The following is a 16,905-nucleotide window of genomic DNA, read 5'->3' as shown; positions in this document are numbered from 1 at the left end:
AGGCGCTCCGCTGACCAGTGCATGGATTACTAACTAGTTAGTTAACTAAGGAGAGATCAATTGGAATGATGAGATGAAGCCGTACAGCATACGTGTATGTATGAAATGGATATATATGAAGGTCTGAGTTGCTATCTAATGAATGGGCGAAGCATTAAATAATGCTGTATATCAATAATTACATGAATGGGATATGTAGCGACCCAGGGTCATTAAGAATAATGAAAATATGGAACGAGCGAATGTAGTGGCCGGATTGGTCAGACTAAGCAATAGTGAAATCCCACTTTAACACCTACAACATGCGCATGATGTCACATGTGATATGGCGGGTTTGTTATCAGCTTATACTCTATATCTATTCTAAGGTGAACACTGAAACCTTAACACTGAACATATGAGGTTTGGGTCCAGATAAAGAATTCCTATATTCCTAAGACTTGGCGAACCGAAGTCATCAAAAATTGGAGATTCTAATAGTGATAATATGTATGCCCTCGTAGGTTCGTTGACTTTTTACCTTTTTTTCACTACGTTCGTTTTAGGGCACCATCAAGATCTGATTTTAGAATGAATATACAATATTATTATTATTGTTAACTCTCCCATATCAAAATATGCCATGGCCTAATCCTGTGAAAACTCCACTCCAGGGAACCAGGTTCGCCTCATTATCACCAGTACAAGACTAGTGACAGGTTTCCAGTCTGTCCTCGTCGATGAAATATCCTAAAGCTGGAAACATCATGTACAGTCAAAGCTCCTTCAGAAAGCCGACCTCGATAACTTTATCCGTTGGCACACGCAAGTTGGCCATCTTAGTCCGTGTGTTATCCCTCAACCAGAGAAAGACATGCAACAGAACCGTTCGCGCATAGTTTCGGCTCTTTTTGATTATCATTTCTTCTTTGCCGATAATGTAAAGCTGGCTATGTTTGTATGCGTCGTCGAGCCGGGCCAGGTCGCCACCTAGCTGCCCTTCGCTGACCGAGGGGGCGCCGGAGGGGCTGTCATGGGCAGGGGAATCCGGCAACTCGGCGTTCGTGAAGAGATATCTACGGATCTGATCGGTGATGACTGATGCCAGGTCAGGTGTGATGATGTGGTCGTTGTATCCGTAGCGCAGCACGAGACGATAGCAATTTGGGATGGCGAGGCGGGAGACAGAGTGCCGGTTTTCCAGGGCGACGGAGGGCGTCTCGAGGGGTCTGAGATGGAAGAAGACGACGACCTCGGGGATGCAGAGCAGTTTGACGAGGAACTGGGTGAAGACGATGGGGGTGGTTTCGCCTGCTTTGTCGAAGAAGATGCCTAGCCCGCGGGTGGTGCTGATGGGGGTGCTGCCGAAGCGGTCGGTGAGATGGAGATGGCCATCGGTGGTGGTGACGAGGTGGGATGTTGGGAAGCGGTCTTCGGCCTCTGCGAGCCATTGTTGTTCCTTGCCGTATCGCCAGAGGAGAAGGAGGAGGGCGAGGAGGGTGGCGAGGGTGATGGTGAGCCAGGCGCCGACGGGGACTTTGGTGAGGGCGGACGAGAGGAACGTGCCGTCCAGACAGGCGAAGACGAGGAATGGCAGGACGATGATGTATGGGCTGATACGCCAGACAAACATGGCAGCTAGTGAGACCATGCAGGTGTCGAAGAAGGTCACGAACATGACGCACACACCGTAGGCATTGCCAAGGGAGGTGGTCTAGAGGGAATAAGCATGAGGAGGAAGAAAACGTGGCGATGCTTACATTGTTATAGATGGATGCTACGAGTATTGTCCCGATCATAAGCAGCCAGTTCGCTACGGGGATATAGAGCTGGGCGTGGAAAGCCTTGGAGGTATGGATGATTTTGATCTGCGGAAAGTACGAGAGCTTCATTACTTGAGCAAGGAGCTATGCAAATAGTCAGCGCAGAGTGATTCTATCGTATGGATTGCCTCACCTGAAACGTGGCCGTGATGATAGCTTGCGATGCGACAATGGCAGCCAGAATTGCGATAATCAGAGCAGGATACATGGTTCCCGGCGGAGCAGCATTGAAGAAGGGATTGGCGTACGCCTCTGGATGAACGCTGATATAGGCTGCCTGTCCGATATAGGCCAGCAGCAAGCACGGAAACGTGTAGCCCAGCCAGCTGATCTGAATGGCTCTTCGACTGAACGCACCCAGGTCTGCAAAGAGCGCTTCGACCCCTGTGAAGGTCAGCAGGATGCCACCCAGCATCTTCCATCCGTGCTCCCCATGGCGGATCAAGAATTTAAATCCCAGAGCAGGATTGAAAGCGACAAACACGCCGGCATCATACGTGACGAGATTGTATATCCCAAACCCGGCGTTGAACCCAAGCCAGATAATCACTATTGGAGAGAAGGCAAGCGTGTTTTTAGATATCCCAAGCGGCTGCAGACAAAACAGCACCACCAGGATTGCGTCCGTAGTGCCGATAACAGTTCCCTTGGAGATGCCAGGCTGGACAACCTTGATGCCTTGGACGGCGCCCAGCACCGACTGGGCTGGCGTGAGCAGTCCATCCGATATAACCATGGTAACCGCCAACACGCCCATGACTTTCAGCAGCCCCTTGGCGAACGTGCTGGATTCCAGAATATGGCGCGCATGCTGGCCGGCGCTTTCGAGATCGCCCGTCACTTACCTCTTCATCTGGAGCAGAGAGCTCTCGCGCGGATCGCGATTGGTGATGTTCATCTGAGACAGTATTAGCTCTTGGCCATGTAGCAATGATCGGATGCCTACATAGCGACTCAGCAGAGAGTACGTGCTAAATGTGCCCCCTTCACCATCATTATCTGCACGAAGAATGATAAAGACATACTTCACCGTCACTATCATAAAGAGACTCCAAATGATGAGGGAGAGGGCACCGATAAGATCCTGTCTAGAGGGCGCCGACGTGAACGTCCCTGAGTAGACGTAGAGCGGACTGGTCCCGATGTCGCCGTATATCACGCCCAGCGATTGATACGACAGCCAGAGCAGCATTTTACCTTTGAAGACCTGCCAGGGTGAGTAACTATTCTAGCTAGACTGGTTGGATGCTTTGATACCTGCTTCTCTTTGAAATCACCAGGTCTGCGTAGCCCTGGGTTTTCATCCTCCAGGGCTGAGGGCATTCCAGCACTGGCCTGCTCGGGAAGTTTGGAGGGGGGGCGGATGTTGTAGATGCCATCGTGAGTCGTTGCTATGTCTGATTTGTCGTCAATACAGGAGCTGCCTGTTGCCATGGCTTTGAGGGAACAGAAGACGGAGTGATGTATAAAGCTTCACAAAATGATAACTGCAGAAAGGGTCACTGCAGCTTCAAGTTAGATGGTCACCGCCTGTCTTTATCATCTCAACAGCCTGTAACCACGGAAAGGTGCCTAGAGAAGAGGTAATTTTCAGAGCCAATACTCCAACCGTATACTTTGTGCTGGTGGCTTGACTGCGCCATTGTCAGCCACTTCCAAGTGCTGGTAGTATAATTGTGTAGACAAGACCTTGTGGTACCCAATCACAAAGCTTCGGACCAGCAAGAATAAACTTTCTGGGCTTAAGTGATATCATCATACAAACATCACGATCACAGTATTCTGTAGTGTTTACGTTTATATCTCTCCTTTGGTTTCTATTGTAGGGATGAAATCGTTTATTAAATATTCATCAAGCAAAATGGACCATCAATAGACAGTGTCCGGGTACATTTTAGCTTAGCATATTTTAGCTGAAAATATGATTTGTCTGGCTATATATATTTCTTTACCTCTGCTGAATACTATACATTAGCCCTGCGCTCTATCGACATTACTCCTATTACTCTTGTCCACCATCTTCCTGCCGCGTCCCCTTTTGAAAGTTCTGAAACTCGTTCGCCATGACCTTGCTCAGCCCTACAGGCCTGACCATTCTTGTTGCAGTTAAAAAGTGACGTCTCGATAAAGTTCGGTCATGAGTATCGAATGGTTGCTCCCCCACACACTCCGTCGCTGCAGTAACACACAGATTTTTCAAATCCGAGCCAGTATATCCAGGCGTCAGCTTGGCTAAAGTAAAAGGATCAATATCACTGGAAAGACGCTCCTCTCTCAGTAATAGGTTTAATATCCCAACTCTTTCCCTATCGGTAGGCACGTCGAGGTGAATATGGATAGGGGCACGTCGAACCACTGCCGGATCAAGATCCGTTGGACGATTTGTCGCGAGCAGAACGAAAGGCGATTCCAATCCACTCAGTATTCCATCCCATTCCATCAGAAACTGATTCAGCATCGACCGAATGTGTCTTTTCTCGCCGGCCTTGCGTGACCCCAGCAATGCATCGGCCTCGTCCACAAAAATGATGCAGGGGTACAGCTTGCGAGCCATAGAGAAAACCGCCTTGATGACTTTTTCATCCTCCCCGTGACATTTCTGCCAGATCTCCGCGGTCGATATTGATATCATGTTGAAGTTGGACGCCTTTGCCATGCCTTTTACTAGGTGACTCTTTCCGGTTCCTGGTGGGCCGTGGAGAATCGCCCCTGTCACTTTATTTCCTTTCAGCACACCGTGATTAAATGCGTTGGGCCTCTTGAGAGAAAGAGTCGTGACCTGTTCGAGCTTTTTGATAATTTGGCGATCAATGAAGATGTCCCCATAATCAGGGCAGATATTGTCTAGCAGCATAGTGGGGGTGGTTGGGCATCTCATGTGGGTATACTATAGGTAGTTATCGAACGCAGTCTGCCGCAGCAGTACTATCTGGAAGGTACTACGAATCATGACAGCTCTAGCGTATCCATGATTGGCCAGACTGACTGGACTGTTTGGCTAGCAAACTAACGGTCCGTAGGGACTTTCCTATACCTAATAACATCTTTGTAATTTATAATCCATGGAAGTAGTGAAATTGTTCAATTTTATATCTTAGAATTGTAGAATTAAATTTGGCCACATCACTCATGGTCCCCTGTAGTCATTGATATTCGATTACTCGCACCGATTTATCATTGATAGTGACTTTCCACCTTCTCCAACTCTTATATTACTACATTCATACTACATTCCAGTGTTCTCATAATCGTTACTGCGGCGATGGAAAACTATACAGAGCCAGAAACCGGTGTTTCGGGAGAGGAAAACCCCTCTCTAGAAGTGGAAGATACAGGGGAAACCAGGGAGAAAGCCGCCCAGAATATTGATGGAGATGAGCGTGCCTCGGGAGAAGATGGTGCGGATGAGGATCTACAGGAAAATGATTCGGTTCAAGGTCCAGTTGGGCTTATAACGGAAGACATCTATATGGTCGAAAATCAAAACGTGGTACCTTCCCAGTCGACAGAGACAGGGGCGGAGGAGGGGGCTGACAGTCTATGGCTATTAAATATACTGCTTGACGAGACTCCGTCAGCTGGAAACATCGCCGAAACCATGGAGACTGATATTGAAGACACAAGGCAAGGTTCTCAGGTTGGGCAGGAAGACCAAAACGGCCCCAGTGGTGAAGACACCTCGGTAATTCGTCAAATACCTGGGGACGATAGCAGCGGTCGATACGTCAAACCGGATAGAATGAGTGACTTTGGAAGTAACAGTAGCAAAGGGAATGAGGGAAAGTCCAATGCTTTTGCAGACCAAGAGCAAGAGGAAAAACAGGAAGAAGAAAAAGATGATGATAGCGACGAAAGTGATGACAGTGATGAAAGTGACAGCGGGTATGAATCATCTGATGAAGACCCCGACGATATCGAGGAAATCAATGATACATCGCCAGCGCGCCTGGAGTGGATACAGCAAAAACGGCTGGGAAACACACAAAAGTTCAAACATTACAAGCACATGGTGAGACAGGTGGATCGACTGATGTGTATGGTGGGTCTGGAAGATGTGAAAAACCACTTCCTAGCCGTCAAAGCCCGGGTGGAAACTGCCAAACAACGAAGCCAGAATCTCTCACAGATCCGGTTTGATCTCGTTCTGCATGGAAACCCAGGAACAGGTACCTTCATCTCTTGTGTTCTCCACTCATCTTCAAGCCCGGGCTCATGTAACTAGGTAAAACAACAGTGGCAAGGCTGTATGCAAAGTTTCTTGCCGGTCTAGGAGTTGTACCACCAGCCAGCTATACCTACCAGCCGGGATACTTCTTCCATGACAGAGTTTTTGACGTTAGTGATTTTAAATCAAAGCTCAGGGAAATGGACACAGACGGAGGGGTAAGAAGACATTACATCACATTCTTGATCCTAGGGATAGTTGGCTAATACGACACAGGTTATGGTGATTGATGGGACTCTTCAGCTCGTCAAGAACAAAATTGCCACCGAGGTATTTTTATCCGTGACGAAGGAGTACGCCGGAAAGATTCAACTCGTCTTTACAGGGGCCACCAAGCAGATAATGGACTTTTGTAATAACGGCGAGCTCCGATGGCGTTTTCCAGAGAGAATACAGCTGAAGGACCACACGGATGCCGACATACGCTACCTCATATTGCAACATCTCAAGAGAAACATAAAAGTCTCTTCAGTCGAGGGTGGTTGGGAGGGAGTCTACATTAATATCCTGGCCCGCAGGATTGGCCGCAGCAGGGGAGGAAATCAATTTGCAAACCACTGGACATTAGAAACAGATCTCGCAAAAGTCTTTCATCGTCAAGCGGACAGAATTCGGCGGCAACAACCTCTAGTCGCTTCAGAGGAAGCAGGAGACGATCCGATTCACTTTCTCACCAAATCAGACCTGATCGGACCTGAGCCGTCGGATATCAACAGTCAAATTGACGCATGGAAGGATTTACAAAGCATGACTGGCCTGGAAAAAGTCAAGGCAGCAATCAACGAGCTCATGCGACGCGCCCATACCAATTATCATCGCGAGCTCCAGGGAAAGGAGCCGCTCCAAACAACTCTCAACCGCGTCTTTCTCGGTCTACCGGGGACAGGCAAAACCACAGTGGCCAAGCTTTACGGACAGATCCTGGCCTCGTTGGGTCTTCTGTCTAGCAGCGAAGTTGTGATTAAGAATCCAGCTGACTTCATCGGGCAGTATATCGGCGACTCGGAATTGAACACCAAGTCAATCCTTGAGGCTACCGAGGGGAAGGTGCTCATCATCGACGACTTTCACATGCTGTATCAAGGGAATGGACATGGAACCAATGATTCAGACTCTTTTCGACTGGTCGTGGTAGATACGATGGTTGCTATACTGCAGAACAAGCCATCTGATGACCGTTGTGTTATCCTTATCGGATATCCAGATCTCATGCAAGAGTTTTTCAGGAATACAAATCCAGGGTTGCAGAGAAGATTTCCACTCGAGGATGCTTTTGTTTTTGAGGACTATGAGCTGAGGCATTTGAGTCAGATTCTTGACCTCAAGCTATCCCGAGACCAAATTCAAATATCAGAGAAAGCCAAAACTGTCGCTCTTGAGATGCTTTCCCGGGCTCGTGATAGACCCAATTTTGGAAATGGGGGCGACGTCGAGAATCTGCTGGGCCGAGCCAAAACAGCGTGTCATACTCGAACCAAAGACTCCCCGCAGCCGCCAGAAGTGACTATTCTAGAGCCACAGGACTTCGATTACGATTACAATCGAGCGTCACATCCCGGTGATGTTTGCGAATCACTATTCTCTGGTATGGTTGGCTTCGAGGAAATCATCGCTTTATTCAAAGGCTACCAGGAGATGGTAGCAGCGATGCGGCGACATCATATCGACCCGCGCCCCTATATCCCGTTTACTTTTGTATTCAAGGGGCCGCCTGGATCCGGGAAGACAACAACAGCCCGTTTTGTAGGCCGTATCTTTTATGAGATGGGCTTTCTTTCAACCTCCGAGGTAGTCGAGTGCTCTGCAACAAACCTGGTCGGACAGTACCACGGCCACACAGGGCCGAAAACAATAGCGCTACTGGAGAGTGCTTTGGGGAAAGTGCTATTCATCGACGAAGCCTACCGCCTGTCGCACGGGTTTTCCCCTCGAGGCTCCGGAGGAAGCTTTGCGCAGGAAGCAGTTGAAGAATTGGTGGACTGCATGACGAAGCCGCGCTATGCGCGCAAGGTGGTCATAGTTCTTGCGGGTTATAGTGGAGATATGGACAGGATGATGAGAATGAATCAGGGGCTGCGTGGTCGATTCGCCACGGATATTGTCTTCCCACAACTGCTCCCCGGTCATTGCTTGAAGCATCTTGAAGAGCAGATTGGAAAATCAAAAGTCACAATCAGATATGAGCCTGACCCGAATCGTGAAAGGAAAAAAATTGTCTTTCGCCTTTTTGCAAAGCTGAGTGGCACTAAGTCCTGGGCGAATGGACGAGATGTGGAGGCCTTGTCACGGAGCATCGTTGGCTATGTATTCAAAAATCAGGGAAAGGTAAAGCACGTTGACCAGCTTTCTATCTCTCTCGATGATCTTATTCTGTTCTTGAAGGACATGTTACGAAAGCGAAAACAGGGCCATGGGGACAAGGCACATTGACATGGATAGTGAGGAATGGCATAAGGATAACACACTTGTTGATAACACATTAACTGTACAAGTAATTTCAATTCAACTAATAAGGATAGCAGTGATAACTCAGTATATTGTAATAAATTCTCATAGGACACACTTTTTCAATCCCATAATCCCTGTTCCACTCCAAAATCATGACGGTTAGCGCCAAACTGGAGACAAATGCGACAGATTCTATATTTCCTGCATCCAGAACCACATTCAATGCCTTGGTTATCCTGGGCCAGATGAAGAGTGCAGATGTCACAGATGTTGACAGATGTTTTTTGATTTCATATAAATATAGGAATAGGTTCTCTGTCTATCGTCTCCCAGCTTTGTACTGTAACTAGGCATAATGTCTTGCATATCAGTGTTACCAGTTGCTTGCATCCACCATGCTAGCTTGTCGCCAAAATTATCCTGAGACTTGTGTTTTAGTGGATGGTTTGTGAGAATCTCGTAGATGATATTTGTATGGCCCTTCGGCACGGCCATAAACAGAGGCATGATCTGGGTGATGAACATCATGGCTATAAGATCTAAATATGAGCTGGTCCAGTCTATGGGATTTAACCTGGGCTGTTTGAAGGTATCCTTGCAGCCTTTGACTGCTGTATAGAAGAAAGTGTACTCCTGTCCATTTAGTATAAATTGTTCTATCTGCTTCTAAGGGTCTTTAAGATATGTGTAAAAATATCTATATAGCCTCTATTATCTGCCCAGATCTGTGCATTGTGTCTGTAAAGATTGTCAGTCTCTTGGATAGATGTACCTTGTTTAATTAGGAGCTTGATGATATTGACTTTGCCATGACTTGTAGTATAATATAATAGAGGCATACTGATTCAGCTTTGTTTTATATCACTGCCTGGGCAGTTGAGCAGTAGCTTTACTATTTCTAATTTACCGATGGTGATGGCTGTCCCTAGAGTGGTTGATCCCAACACAACATGTCTATTGTACGCAGCCTTGTGAATCAGTGCTGATTTGGATGAATCTATGTCCTTCTCATTCACATTTTCACTGCTCTCCAACAACATGTGAATAATCGCTGTGTGACCTTCTTCCGCGGTACACAACAGCGGCATCCGTCCAACGACGTTCTCCAATATCAGTCTTCGAGCTGGCTCCTCCGGCGGCACAATACGGTCAAAAGCGTGTTGGTAGCCCTTTGCCACTGTCAATTACTCCAAAAAGCCATCACCACTGCGGCATCGCTTAATCTCAGTCTTCATTTCCAGGAGCTGCTGCACAACGCTTTCGTTGCCAGTTTGGCGGGCTATTGCCAGAGCTATGCGGCCGTCTTTATCGTCGCAGTCGCTCTCGAACTGGCCGTTTCTCCGTCCGAATTCGATCTGTTTCCTTCCGGGGAGGATAGCTACTCATTTTGCGATCAGGGTGATCTTGGGTGCTGGGAATGTGAATGAGAAAAGATATTCAAACTATTCTAATATTCAGATTGATGAGTCCTGATTATAGTACTCATGTGTTGTGCTTTCCTCCGTCTATATAAAACAGACCCCGACGCAAGGGGTTTTGTGGATAGGCAACAGGACCTTTGTTGCCTGGTATATGAGGGTTACTGCCTATATTGACAGCAAAATGCCAGTAAGGGCTTAATTATGTGTCACATCTGATTGGGGACAGTACTCCCCCTTATTTGTGTATTAAGTAAAACAAAGCTACGGGCTATACTAACCACCACTATATAAGTCTTCCAGGGGCTTTCTGGCTTTCTTGTGTATACAGGCATAATTTGCAGATCTGGATGTAAAGAAAATGTTGGTTGAAGTATGAGCCCGTTAGCAAATATATATTATCTGAACAACACGACAGCGACATCTTGATAATATGGTAGATTATGCAGTACCCTACAAAATGAGGCTATCTTCATCGATATTAGCCATGTCCTATTTTATATTTCATACTTGAACCATGTCTCGTTCTCCAGACGAAAAGCTTGGCATCGCTGCTATACGAGATTGAGTTTTTTTCCCTCCGCCCTCGATCAGCCCAACTAAGATCTTGGCGGGTATACCCCTATATAACCTCGCATAACCCCGGATTCTTTTGTAGCATCTCTACAATCACAACCCAATATCCTCATATCCTAAACCATCACAATGCGCCTCAGCATCTACACCATCCTCAGTCTAACCCTCCCCCTGGCCGTCACCGCCAACCCTCTCGTCAAACGCAAAGAAACAGAGTGCACCATCGTCAGCCACGGCGATGGATGGGTCAACTGTCGGCGCCAGCCTCGTGTAAATGGAGAATACTGGGGTAAGGTTCAGAATGGAGTCAAGTCGGATTATTTGTGCTATGCCATTGGGGATTGCTATGAGGGGAATTGGTGAGTTGCCCCTACCAGTTCAGCTTGGTGGGCGTGGGTTTAGCTGACTGGGTTACAGCACCTGGGACTGGAATTTCGATATGGGGTGCTATATTAATGGGTACTATACGAGTTCGAAGTGCAGTACTGGTGAGTTGTCCTGGCATATATCTGTCGATTATATCTGACGTGTGATTCTAGATAACCTCCCCAAGTGCAAGGGGGAAATCCCACAACTATCTTAGAAATTGAGCAAGATAATACCATTATAGCAAGATAATACCATTATTATTTTCGTCTTTCGTGACTGGTGGTTGTGTGGCACTTTTAATACTCAAATACGAGGTTTCGCGAAATGCCACCGTTTCTGGTAGTGATCACCCCTTGGCAGTAGACACTAGTCATGGAACTAAAGCGGCTTCACTTTCTAACTCACTCTGGAAGACTGTATAAGGCTGCCCATGGGTTGGTATTACCAGTTGGCTATCTCAGACCGCGTGCTCGGCCCTCATTCGGTTGAACGGTCTGTTCCAGTCGAGAAGTAGCATAATACAAAGTCGAGAGCTCGCCGCGGATCTGGAAGCCTACTTGTAGAAAGACATTTAGATCTAAATGATCTCCAGCCTAGAAAAGGTTAGTTGGGCTACTATCATATTGGGATAGGTCTTACAAGACGACTCTCAACACTGGAGAAGCCGACATCTCGACACCGTTTGGTCGCCTTCCTCAGGAGGGTCAAAAAGCTTATGAAAAAGCGATAAGCGGATCGATTAGGATACCCGCACAACCAGAGGCCAAGGTAGGGAAGTAGTGCTTTGTCAGTGAAGAGCGGTGGCTATACATTATTGCCGATGCCACGATAAACTTTGGCTGGATTGCGGACAATGGTCACTTCGGAACCGTTTCAATTGCAGATGGGTACATTTCTTGCATGATCTCAGGATGCAAGAGGGTGCTTTGATTATGTGTATGTTGTGTGGGGCATTTCGTGCTGTGGTCGAGGATGTCGAAATCGAACTCACCACTGGCCGGTAAGGTTTTGCATGTCCAGAGATGTAGTCCGAGGTTGGCAATGGTGTACAGCTCATAACTTCCCCGACTTTGAGGATATACGGTTGTCGTTTTGTCGATTCAGCTCACCCCCTTGGCGTCACAATTAGCTCTGGCTCATATTTTCCGCCGTGCGGAAAAGCCTCACCGATTAGGTATCCATTTCATAAAAACAGATGGTTTTTCCTGATTTTCCGGATTGCAAAATATCCCCAGCACCAGGCTGGTATATCAGAACCCGGCTGAATATCGCGGGTATGATATCGATGAACTAAATGTGAAACCGCCTGTTGGTGTAGAGGATGGCCGATGTATAGTTTTCTGTTTTCCGGATCCACGACCAGGAACGTGACAGACCCCCGAGCGATAGATGGGACATGGGATACGACACAGACACCGTAAACAACATGGGTGCGGGTGTTTTTGGCAATTGAGATGGTTGAATCCGGCGCGCGCAAGGTTTCATGCAAGAGAGCGTGGATGGAATCCTTGGTTATATTATCTTTGAATGGGGCCCAGGCATTCTTAGTATGCTAACCATGGTTCCAGAAGCAGGACAGGTGGCTATTTGGTCATTTACCAAGTTGCGCTGTGTTCCTTGTTGAAAATGCCACTCATTCTCAGGTCCGAGCCAATACTCAGTACTCCGCATCGGTTGACACAGCTAGGAGGTAGGCCTTGGTCAGAGGGTAAAAAGAAATGGAAGCAACTGGACCTTGAAAAGCTGGAGTGGGGCGAAGAGGGTATGAATGGCGTTATTTTGGCAGGGGCCAGGCCACAAAAGCTCATTGAAAACCTCGATAAACAATATTTGTGGGCGCTGTTATTGAATCGTGGATAAACATGCCAAACTGAGGTTACATAAATATATATGCAAGGAGAATTCAAAACCCTTATATTAGTGATGATCAGGAACCCACGCATCTTGTAAACAATTACATCTCCACCCACGGAGAACACACTGGAAAGAGAAGGCAGCGCCGAGGAATCGGGGTCCACCGTCAAAATTTGTCTCAGCGCCCACGATCAAAAGAAATATTTTAGTGCTGATCAGATTGAGACTCTAAGGCTTCAAGATGTGATCGCCATGATCATCATGTCAATGCTTATGGGTCGATAGCTTAATATCATAGGGTACCAAACAGCCTTATGCTTTATGCTTTGTGATATGATGTAGGATGTATGGATGTACACAATGTCGACTATTGGCAAGAAACTTCTATGCTTCACACCACTCGCTTACTCTCGCCCGAATGTTGATTCCAGGCCTAGATTTACGCTTTTTAGTAGAATCCCATCCTGGCCGCTCGCACAAAACTCCCGATCGGTGGTAGCGAGAGGCCACTGGGGCGGGTCCTTTTCAACGCTTTGCCACTTCCACATGGTTTACAGCTGAGATCATGGTCGAGATCTAAGCCCTTCAGCCTATCACGGTGGACTATGCGCATGTCTTGCATCTCATTGCGGGCCTTTATCCACCCTTGAAACCCACCGAACACCTTTGCGTCACCCAGTCTCACCATGCGGCAGCCTTGCGGTAATTTTTTTTTTCTCTCTCTTAGGCTGTGCGTTTCGCACGACATTCGACGCTGTCAAGTATCGCCATGGGGGAGAATCGCAGCGTAGCGGTTCAGACCGTGGCGGCGGTGTTTCTGGCTTTGGCGTCCGTTACGACGATTCTGCGGTGCTATGTTCGGTTGGCGATTGTCAAGGGCTTTGGGTGGGATGATGGTATTATGGTTATGTCCATGGTATGTTGATAGCATTTTCAAAGAAGGCATACTCACGTTCAAAAAGTTCTTTTTCGCCATGTTCTGTGGATGTATGATCGGCGGCAGTATCTATGGTACTGGAAAGCACTTGACAGACCTTAGTGACGCGCAAAGAACTACAGCAATGGAGGTATGCTGCCTGTCTTGTGATATATAATGACCATAGCTAACAACAGCAGTATTGGTTCCTTTGCGACATTGGCTACTGTATATCCTCTATCCTGTGCAAAATCTCTGTCAGCATCTTCATACTGCGCATTACAATTGACCGCATGCATCGCCTGGTCATTGCCCTCATGGCAACTTTCGTGATCATCACCGGAATCATCTTTTTCGTTCTTCTCCTCGTCCAATGCCACCCCCTTTCCTACTTCTGGATGAGGCTTTCCACTGCTGCCTCGGGATCCGGCACTTGCATCAGTATCGACATTGTCATTGGTTCTCTATACGCTTTTAGTGCTGCGTCTGCCCTGTTTGACTTGACTATTGGTGTTCTTCCCATCCTGCTGGTCAGGAAGTTGAAAATGCGCACCGATGTCAAAATGGCTGTGGCTGGACTGCTGGGCATGGCATGCATGTATGTATTCCTCTTGGCCATGAGTGTAAATATACTAACCTCGTGGCAGTGCCTCAATTGCGGTCATCGTTCGCATTCCCTACATCCACACCCTCCACAACCCCGACTTTCTCTGTACGTCTCATTATCTTCATCTGCATCTCCTCTATTGACAAATCAGACGCAACAACCGGTATAGCCATCTGGTCCAACATCGAAACTGGCCTTGGAATATTCGCTGGCAGCATGGCAACCCTTCGACCTCTCCTCCGCAAATTCCGGGCCCCAACAAACCCCAGTTCACGCACTCGCACTTCGCCTCCTTCGCGTAGACATCGTTCGGTCCCTTTACATTCGATCGAAACATCACACGGACAGCATCAGCATCTTGATCCTATCGACGACAAAAGGTATGGTTCTTCTTTTGCGAGCGTCGAAATGGGACTGGAGAACGAGTCGGGAGCGGATCAGCAGCCTATTCTTTCGAAAAATACTTATGCGGCCTGTATCAATGTTAGGCGGGAGGTTCATGTCACGAGTACGAGATAGATCAGGTAAAGGATAGGTATAAAACGTTTTGAACACTTCCTGCAGAGATACACTGCTGACTTTAGAGCCCCCTTCTAAAATCAGCGCGGCTTGTCTTAATCGATTCGAGAACCAATCTATGCACGTCAATTGGCGCATCACCAGCACTGTGACGCGTTATCATCTGACAGTGGAATACCTTGTAGATAGAAGTTGCATCCTTTCTACGCGAGCTTGCACCAAGCACTAAACCAATCGTACGTCCTGAGAATAGAGCCAATATAGCTCCATTTCCTATTTGGACCTCAGGAACATTTCGGCCATGAACAGTTTCTGTGTTATCACCCGTGCTCATTTTGTGAACTAACACACCCTGTTCTGAGGACTAGGTGGCCTTCTAGGTCTACCTTCAGTTCGTTAGAAAAGGTGTGATGCCAGCTTAGGAACTGTTCAAGAGCCTGTACATTTGGACAATCATCGATTGAACAACTGATTTAACCGCCCTCAGAAGGGAATACAACCGCAATTCTGACACTACCTACAGGGTCTGTAACTATGCTGCTGGTCAACAGAATTATGGATTAATACTCAATCTTCGTGGAACCGAATATCTGGTCAATCAAGTGTCAAAGATTTACCCGACCGAAGCCACAACTGCTGGACCGGTACCAAAATAGTAGAAAATAGAGTCAATTCCTTTTCAACCTCAATTATCTTTTAAGGGTTAGGGTCGCATTTTCGGATGATGAGTGCCATCTCGAGGTGAAAGACTTGTTCCTTGGGTACGAGTTCAAGGCTACTTCTGTGTTGCCATGGCCCCTCCATTCTCTGAGTATGCGACGTTGAGCTATGTATGGGGAAATGCTGTGGAGAATGACCTACCAGCAACAACAGCAACCATTAGCATGCTGGAGACAGAGAACTTTCTTTTCCAATATCCAGCCTACAACAATTCAAGATGCTATGACAGCATGCGGGAAACTTGGTATCCGCTATCTCTGGATTGACAGACTCTGCATCATCCAAGATAACCTAGAAGAGAAGATAACTTAGATTAATGCCATGGATACCGTCTATAGCGGCTCTATTATTACGTTGGTTGGTTGATCCGGAACAGATGCCAGCTACGGTCTTCCTGGTGTTTCTAGCAGAAAACGATATCAATTTCCGGTCCTAAAGACACAAGGTTTACGCCTTTTCACGCAGAAATATGTCTATGATCATGCCTTTTCCTGCTCAAAATGGAATACCCGAGGCTGGACATTTCAAGAGGCAGTACCGTCCCCTCTTCTTCTATTCTTCTCTGACACTGGTGTCTTCTTTGAATGCCATCGCTATTGCAACATCAAGCAGGAAAGCGCCCCGCCTAGTCCCCATTCCTTAATTTTCACACTTCCAAGGCTCTCTCTGTCAAATACGCCCTTGCTTTTGGAAGAATACACGCGCCGAAGCCTCACCTTTGGAACAGACATTTTATATGGAATTTCCGGGGTCCTGAATGCAAAATTTGGGCCACACCACTATCTCGGTATACCGCTATATGATCTTGATCTCTATATCTGTTGGGGAGCATGCAGGCCAAACGCCTACAAGCCAAGGACCCAACCAGACAATGGTAGTATATTCCCATCGTGGTCGTGGTGCTCCATGGAGGGGCAGGTATGCTATAGCTTTAGTCAAACCAGCCAAGTTCTAGCACCACTGGCACTATGGGCATTTGTCTCTACTGGCTCTAAGGAGCATTCACTGCAACTCTTACAGTATGGAAGCTGTGATATATGGCATTCCTGGGAGGATGATTCCACTCACTCTGCTCCGGCAGCAATCCTTGATGCATGGCGGGAAGGATGCTATCCAGGAAATCTACCACCTGCGCTAGATTTCTATGGAACAATGTATCTGAATATTGGACATAGGACATCCTCAATGCTATTATATGACTTGTGCAAAACAGCTTATGGGCTGAAGGAGGATGATATGGCAGCTAAATCTGATTTGAACCGATATTTTCCCTCTTCTTGTGCTGACCTTGCATCTCAACCTGGGCGCCTTATGGCTTTTACTCAGTATATTCAACTTCCATTGAAGAAAGTACCAAAGGACAACTATCGCGAAGGGAGCTTCTGGCTTTACAATGCCGAGAGACGTCCTACAATATTCATTGATTGCGATTACGCGCATCTTGCCAGGCT

At 47.3% G+C, this 16,905-nt stretch overlaps 7 protein-coding genes across 7 annotated transcripts; 4 read left to right on the top strand and 3 right to left on the bottom strand.

Moving 5' to 3' along the window:
• Nucleotides 1-602: 602 nt before the first annotated feature.
• ASPWEDRAFT_36456 (uncharacterized protein) lies at nucleotides 603-2,692 on the bottom strand. Its single transcript, XM_040834464.1, has 3 exons — nucleotides 1,936-2,692; nucleotides 1,740-1,886; nucleotides 603-1,693 (listed from the first exon to the last, which is right to left on the bottom strand). Exons 1-3 carry the CDS (start codon nucleotides 2,557-2,559, stop codon nucleotides 755-757), a joined length of 1,710 nt encoding a protein of 569 aa, XP_040692457.1. The 5' UTR covers nucleotides 2,560-2,692; the 3' UTR covers nucleotides 603-754.
• Nucleotides 2,693-3,804: 1,112 nt separating this feature from the next.
• ASPWEDRAFT_106000 (ATP-binding protein) lies at nucleotides 3,805-4,656 on the bottom strand (the record flags this gene model as incomplete). Its single annotated transcript, XM_040827780.1, has 1 exon — nucleotides 3,805-4,656. One exon carries the CDS (start codon nucleotides 4,654-4,656, stop codon nucleotides 3,805-3,807), a length of 852 nt encoding a protein of 283 aa, XP_040692456.1.
• Nucleotides 4,657-6,246: 1,590 nt separating this feature from the next.
• Nucleotides 6,247-8,457, top strand: ASPWEDRAFT_105830 (uncharacterized protein; the record flags this gene model as incomplete). Its single annotated transcript, XM_040827761.1, has 1 exon — nucleotides 6,247-8,457. The coding sequence occupies one exon, from the start codon at nucleotides 6,247-6,249 to the stop codon at nucleotides 8,455-8,457; it is 2,211 nt and encodes a 736-aa protein (XP_040692455.1).
• A 799-nt stretch (nucleotides 8,458-9,256) lies between these two features.
• On the bottom strand, nucleotides 9,257-9,933 carry ASPWEDRAFT_36455 (uncharacterized protein). Its single transcript, XM_040834463.1, has one exon. The coding sequence runs from the start codon at nucleotides 9,561-9,563 to the stop codon at nucleotides 9,321-9,323; it is 243 nt and encodes an 80-aa protein (XP_040692454.1). The 5' UTR covers nucleotides 9,564-9,933; the 3' UTR covers nucleotides 9,257-9,320.
• Nucleotides 9,934-10,559: 626 nt separating this feature from the next.
• ASPWEDRAFT_149298 (uncharacterized protein) lies at nucleotides 10,560-11,273 on the top strand. The gene is made up of 3 exons (XM_040829569.1): nucleotides 10,560-10,828; nucleotides 10,887-10,957; nucleotides 11,009-11,273. Exons 1-3 carry the CDS (start codon nucleotides 10,599-10,601, stop codon nucleotides 11,050-11,052), a joined length of 345 nt encoding a protein of 114 aa, XP_040692453.1. The 5' UTR covers nucleotides 10,560-10,598; the 3' UTR covers nucleotides 11,053-11,273.
• A 2,188-nt stretch (nucleotides 11,274-13,461) lies between these two features.
• On the top strand, nucleotides 13,462-14,734 carry ASPWEDRAFT_24673 (uncharacterized protein; the record flags this gene model as incomplete). The annotated part of the gene is made up of 5 exons (XM_040832648.1): nucleotides 13,462-13,608; nucleotides 13,655-13,759; nucleotides 13,809-14,206; nucleotides 14,256-14,320; nucleotides 14,367-14,734. The coding sequence occupies 5 exons, from the start codon at nucleotides 13,462-13,464 to the stop codon at nucleotides 14,732-14,734; spliced, it is 1,083 nt and encodes a 360-aa protein (XP_040692452.1).
• An 852-nt stretch (nucleotides 14,735-15,586) lies between these two features.
• Nucleotides 15,587-15,766, top strand: ASPWEDRAFT_104217 (uncharacterized protein; the record flags this gene model as incomplete). The annotated part of the gene is made up of 1 exon (XM_040827629.1): nucleotides 15,587-15,766. One exon carries the CDS (start codon nucleotides 15,587-15,589, stop codon nucleotides 15,764-15,766), a length of 180 nt encoding a protein of 59 aa, XP_040692451.1.
• Nucleotides 15,767-16,905: the final 1,139 nt, after the last annotated feature.

The sequence above is a fragment of the Aspergillus wentii genome (genome assembly GCF_001890725.1).
Source record: "Aspergillus wentii DTO 134E9 unplaced genomic scaffold ASPWEscaffold_2, whole genome shotgun sequence".
Lineage (NCBI taxonomy): Eukaryota > Fungi > Ascomycota > Eurotiomycetes > Eurotiales > Aspergillaceae > Aspergillus > Aspergillus wentii.
This window is presented reverse-complemented; position numbering and strand designations above follow the sequence as displayed.

Bases quoted from the DNA above. Each gene is read 5' to 3' on its own strand.
- ASPWEDRAFT_36456 (XM_040834464.1), bottom strand. From the start codon at position 2,559: ATGGGCGTGTTGGCGGTTACCATGGTTATATCGGATGGACTGCTCACG. The intron at 1,887-1,935 runs GTGAGGCAATCC...CTATTTGCATAG, and splicing joins TCATCACGGCCACGTTTCAG to CTCCTTGCTCAAGTAATGAA. The intron at 1,694-1,739 runs GTAAGCATCGCC...TATTCCCTCTAG, and splicing joins TAGCATCCATCTATAACAAT to ACCACCTCCCTTGGCAATGC.
- ASPWEDRAFT_36455 (XM_040834463.1), bottom strand. From the start codon at position 9,563: ATGCCGCTGTTGTGTACCGCGGAAGAAGGTCACACAGCGATTATTCAC.
- ASPWEDRAFT_149298 (XM_040829569.1), top strand. From the start codon at position 10,599: ATGCGCCTCAGCATCTACACCATCCTCAGTCTAACCCTCCCCCTGGCC. The intron at 10,829-10,886 runs GTGAGTTGCCCC...ACTGGGTTACAG, and splicing joins GATTGCTATGAGGGGAATTG to CACCTGGGACTGGAATTTCG. The intron at 10,958-11,008 runs GTGAGTTGTCCT...GTGTGATTCTAG, and splicing joins GAGTTCGAAGTGCAGTACTG to ATAACCTCCCCAAGTGCAAG.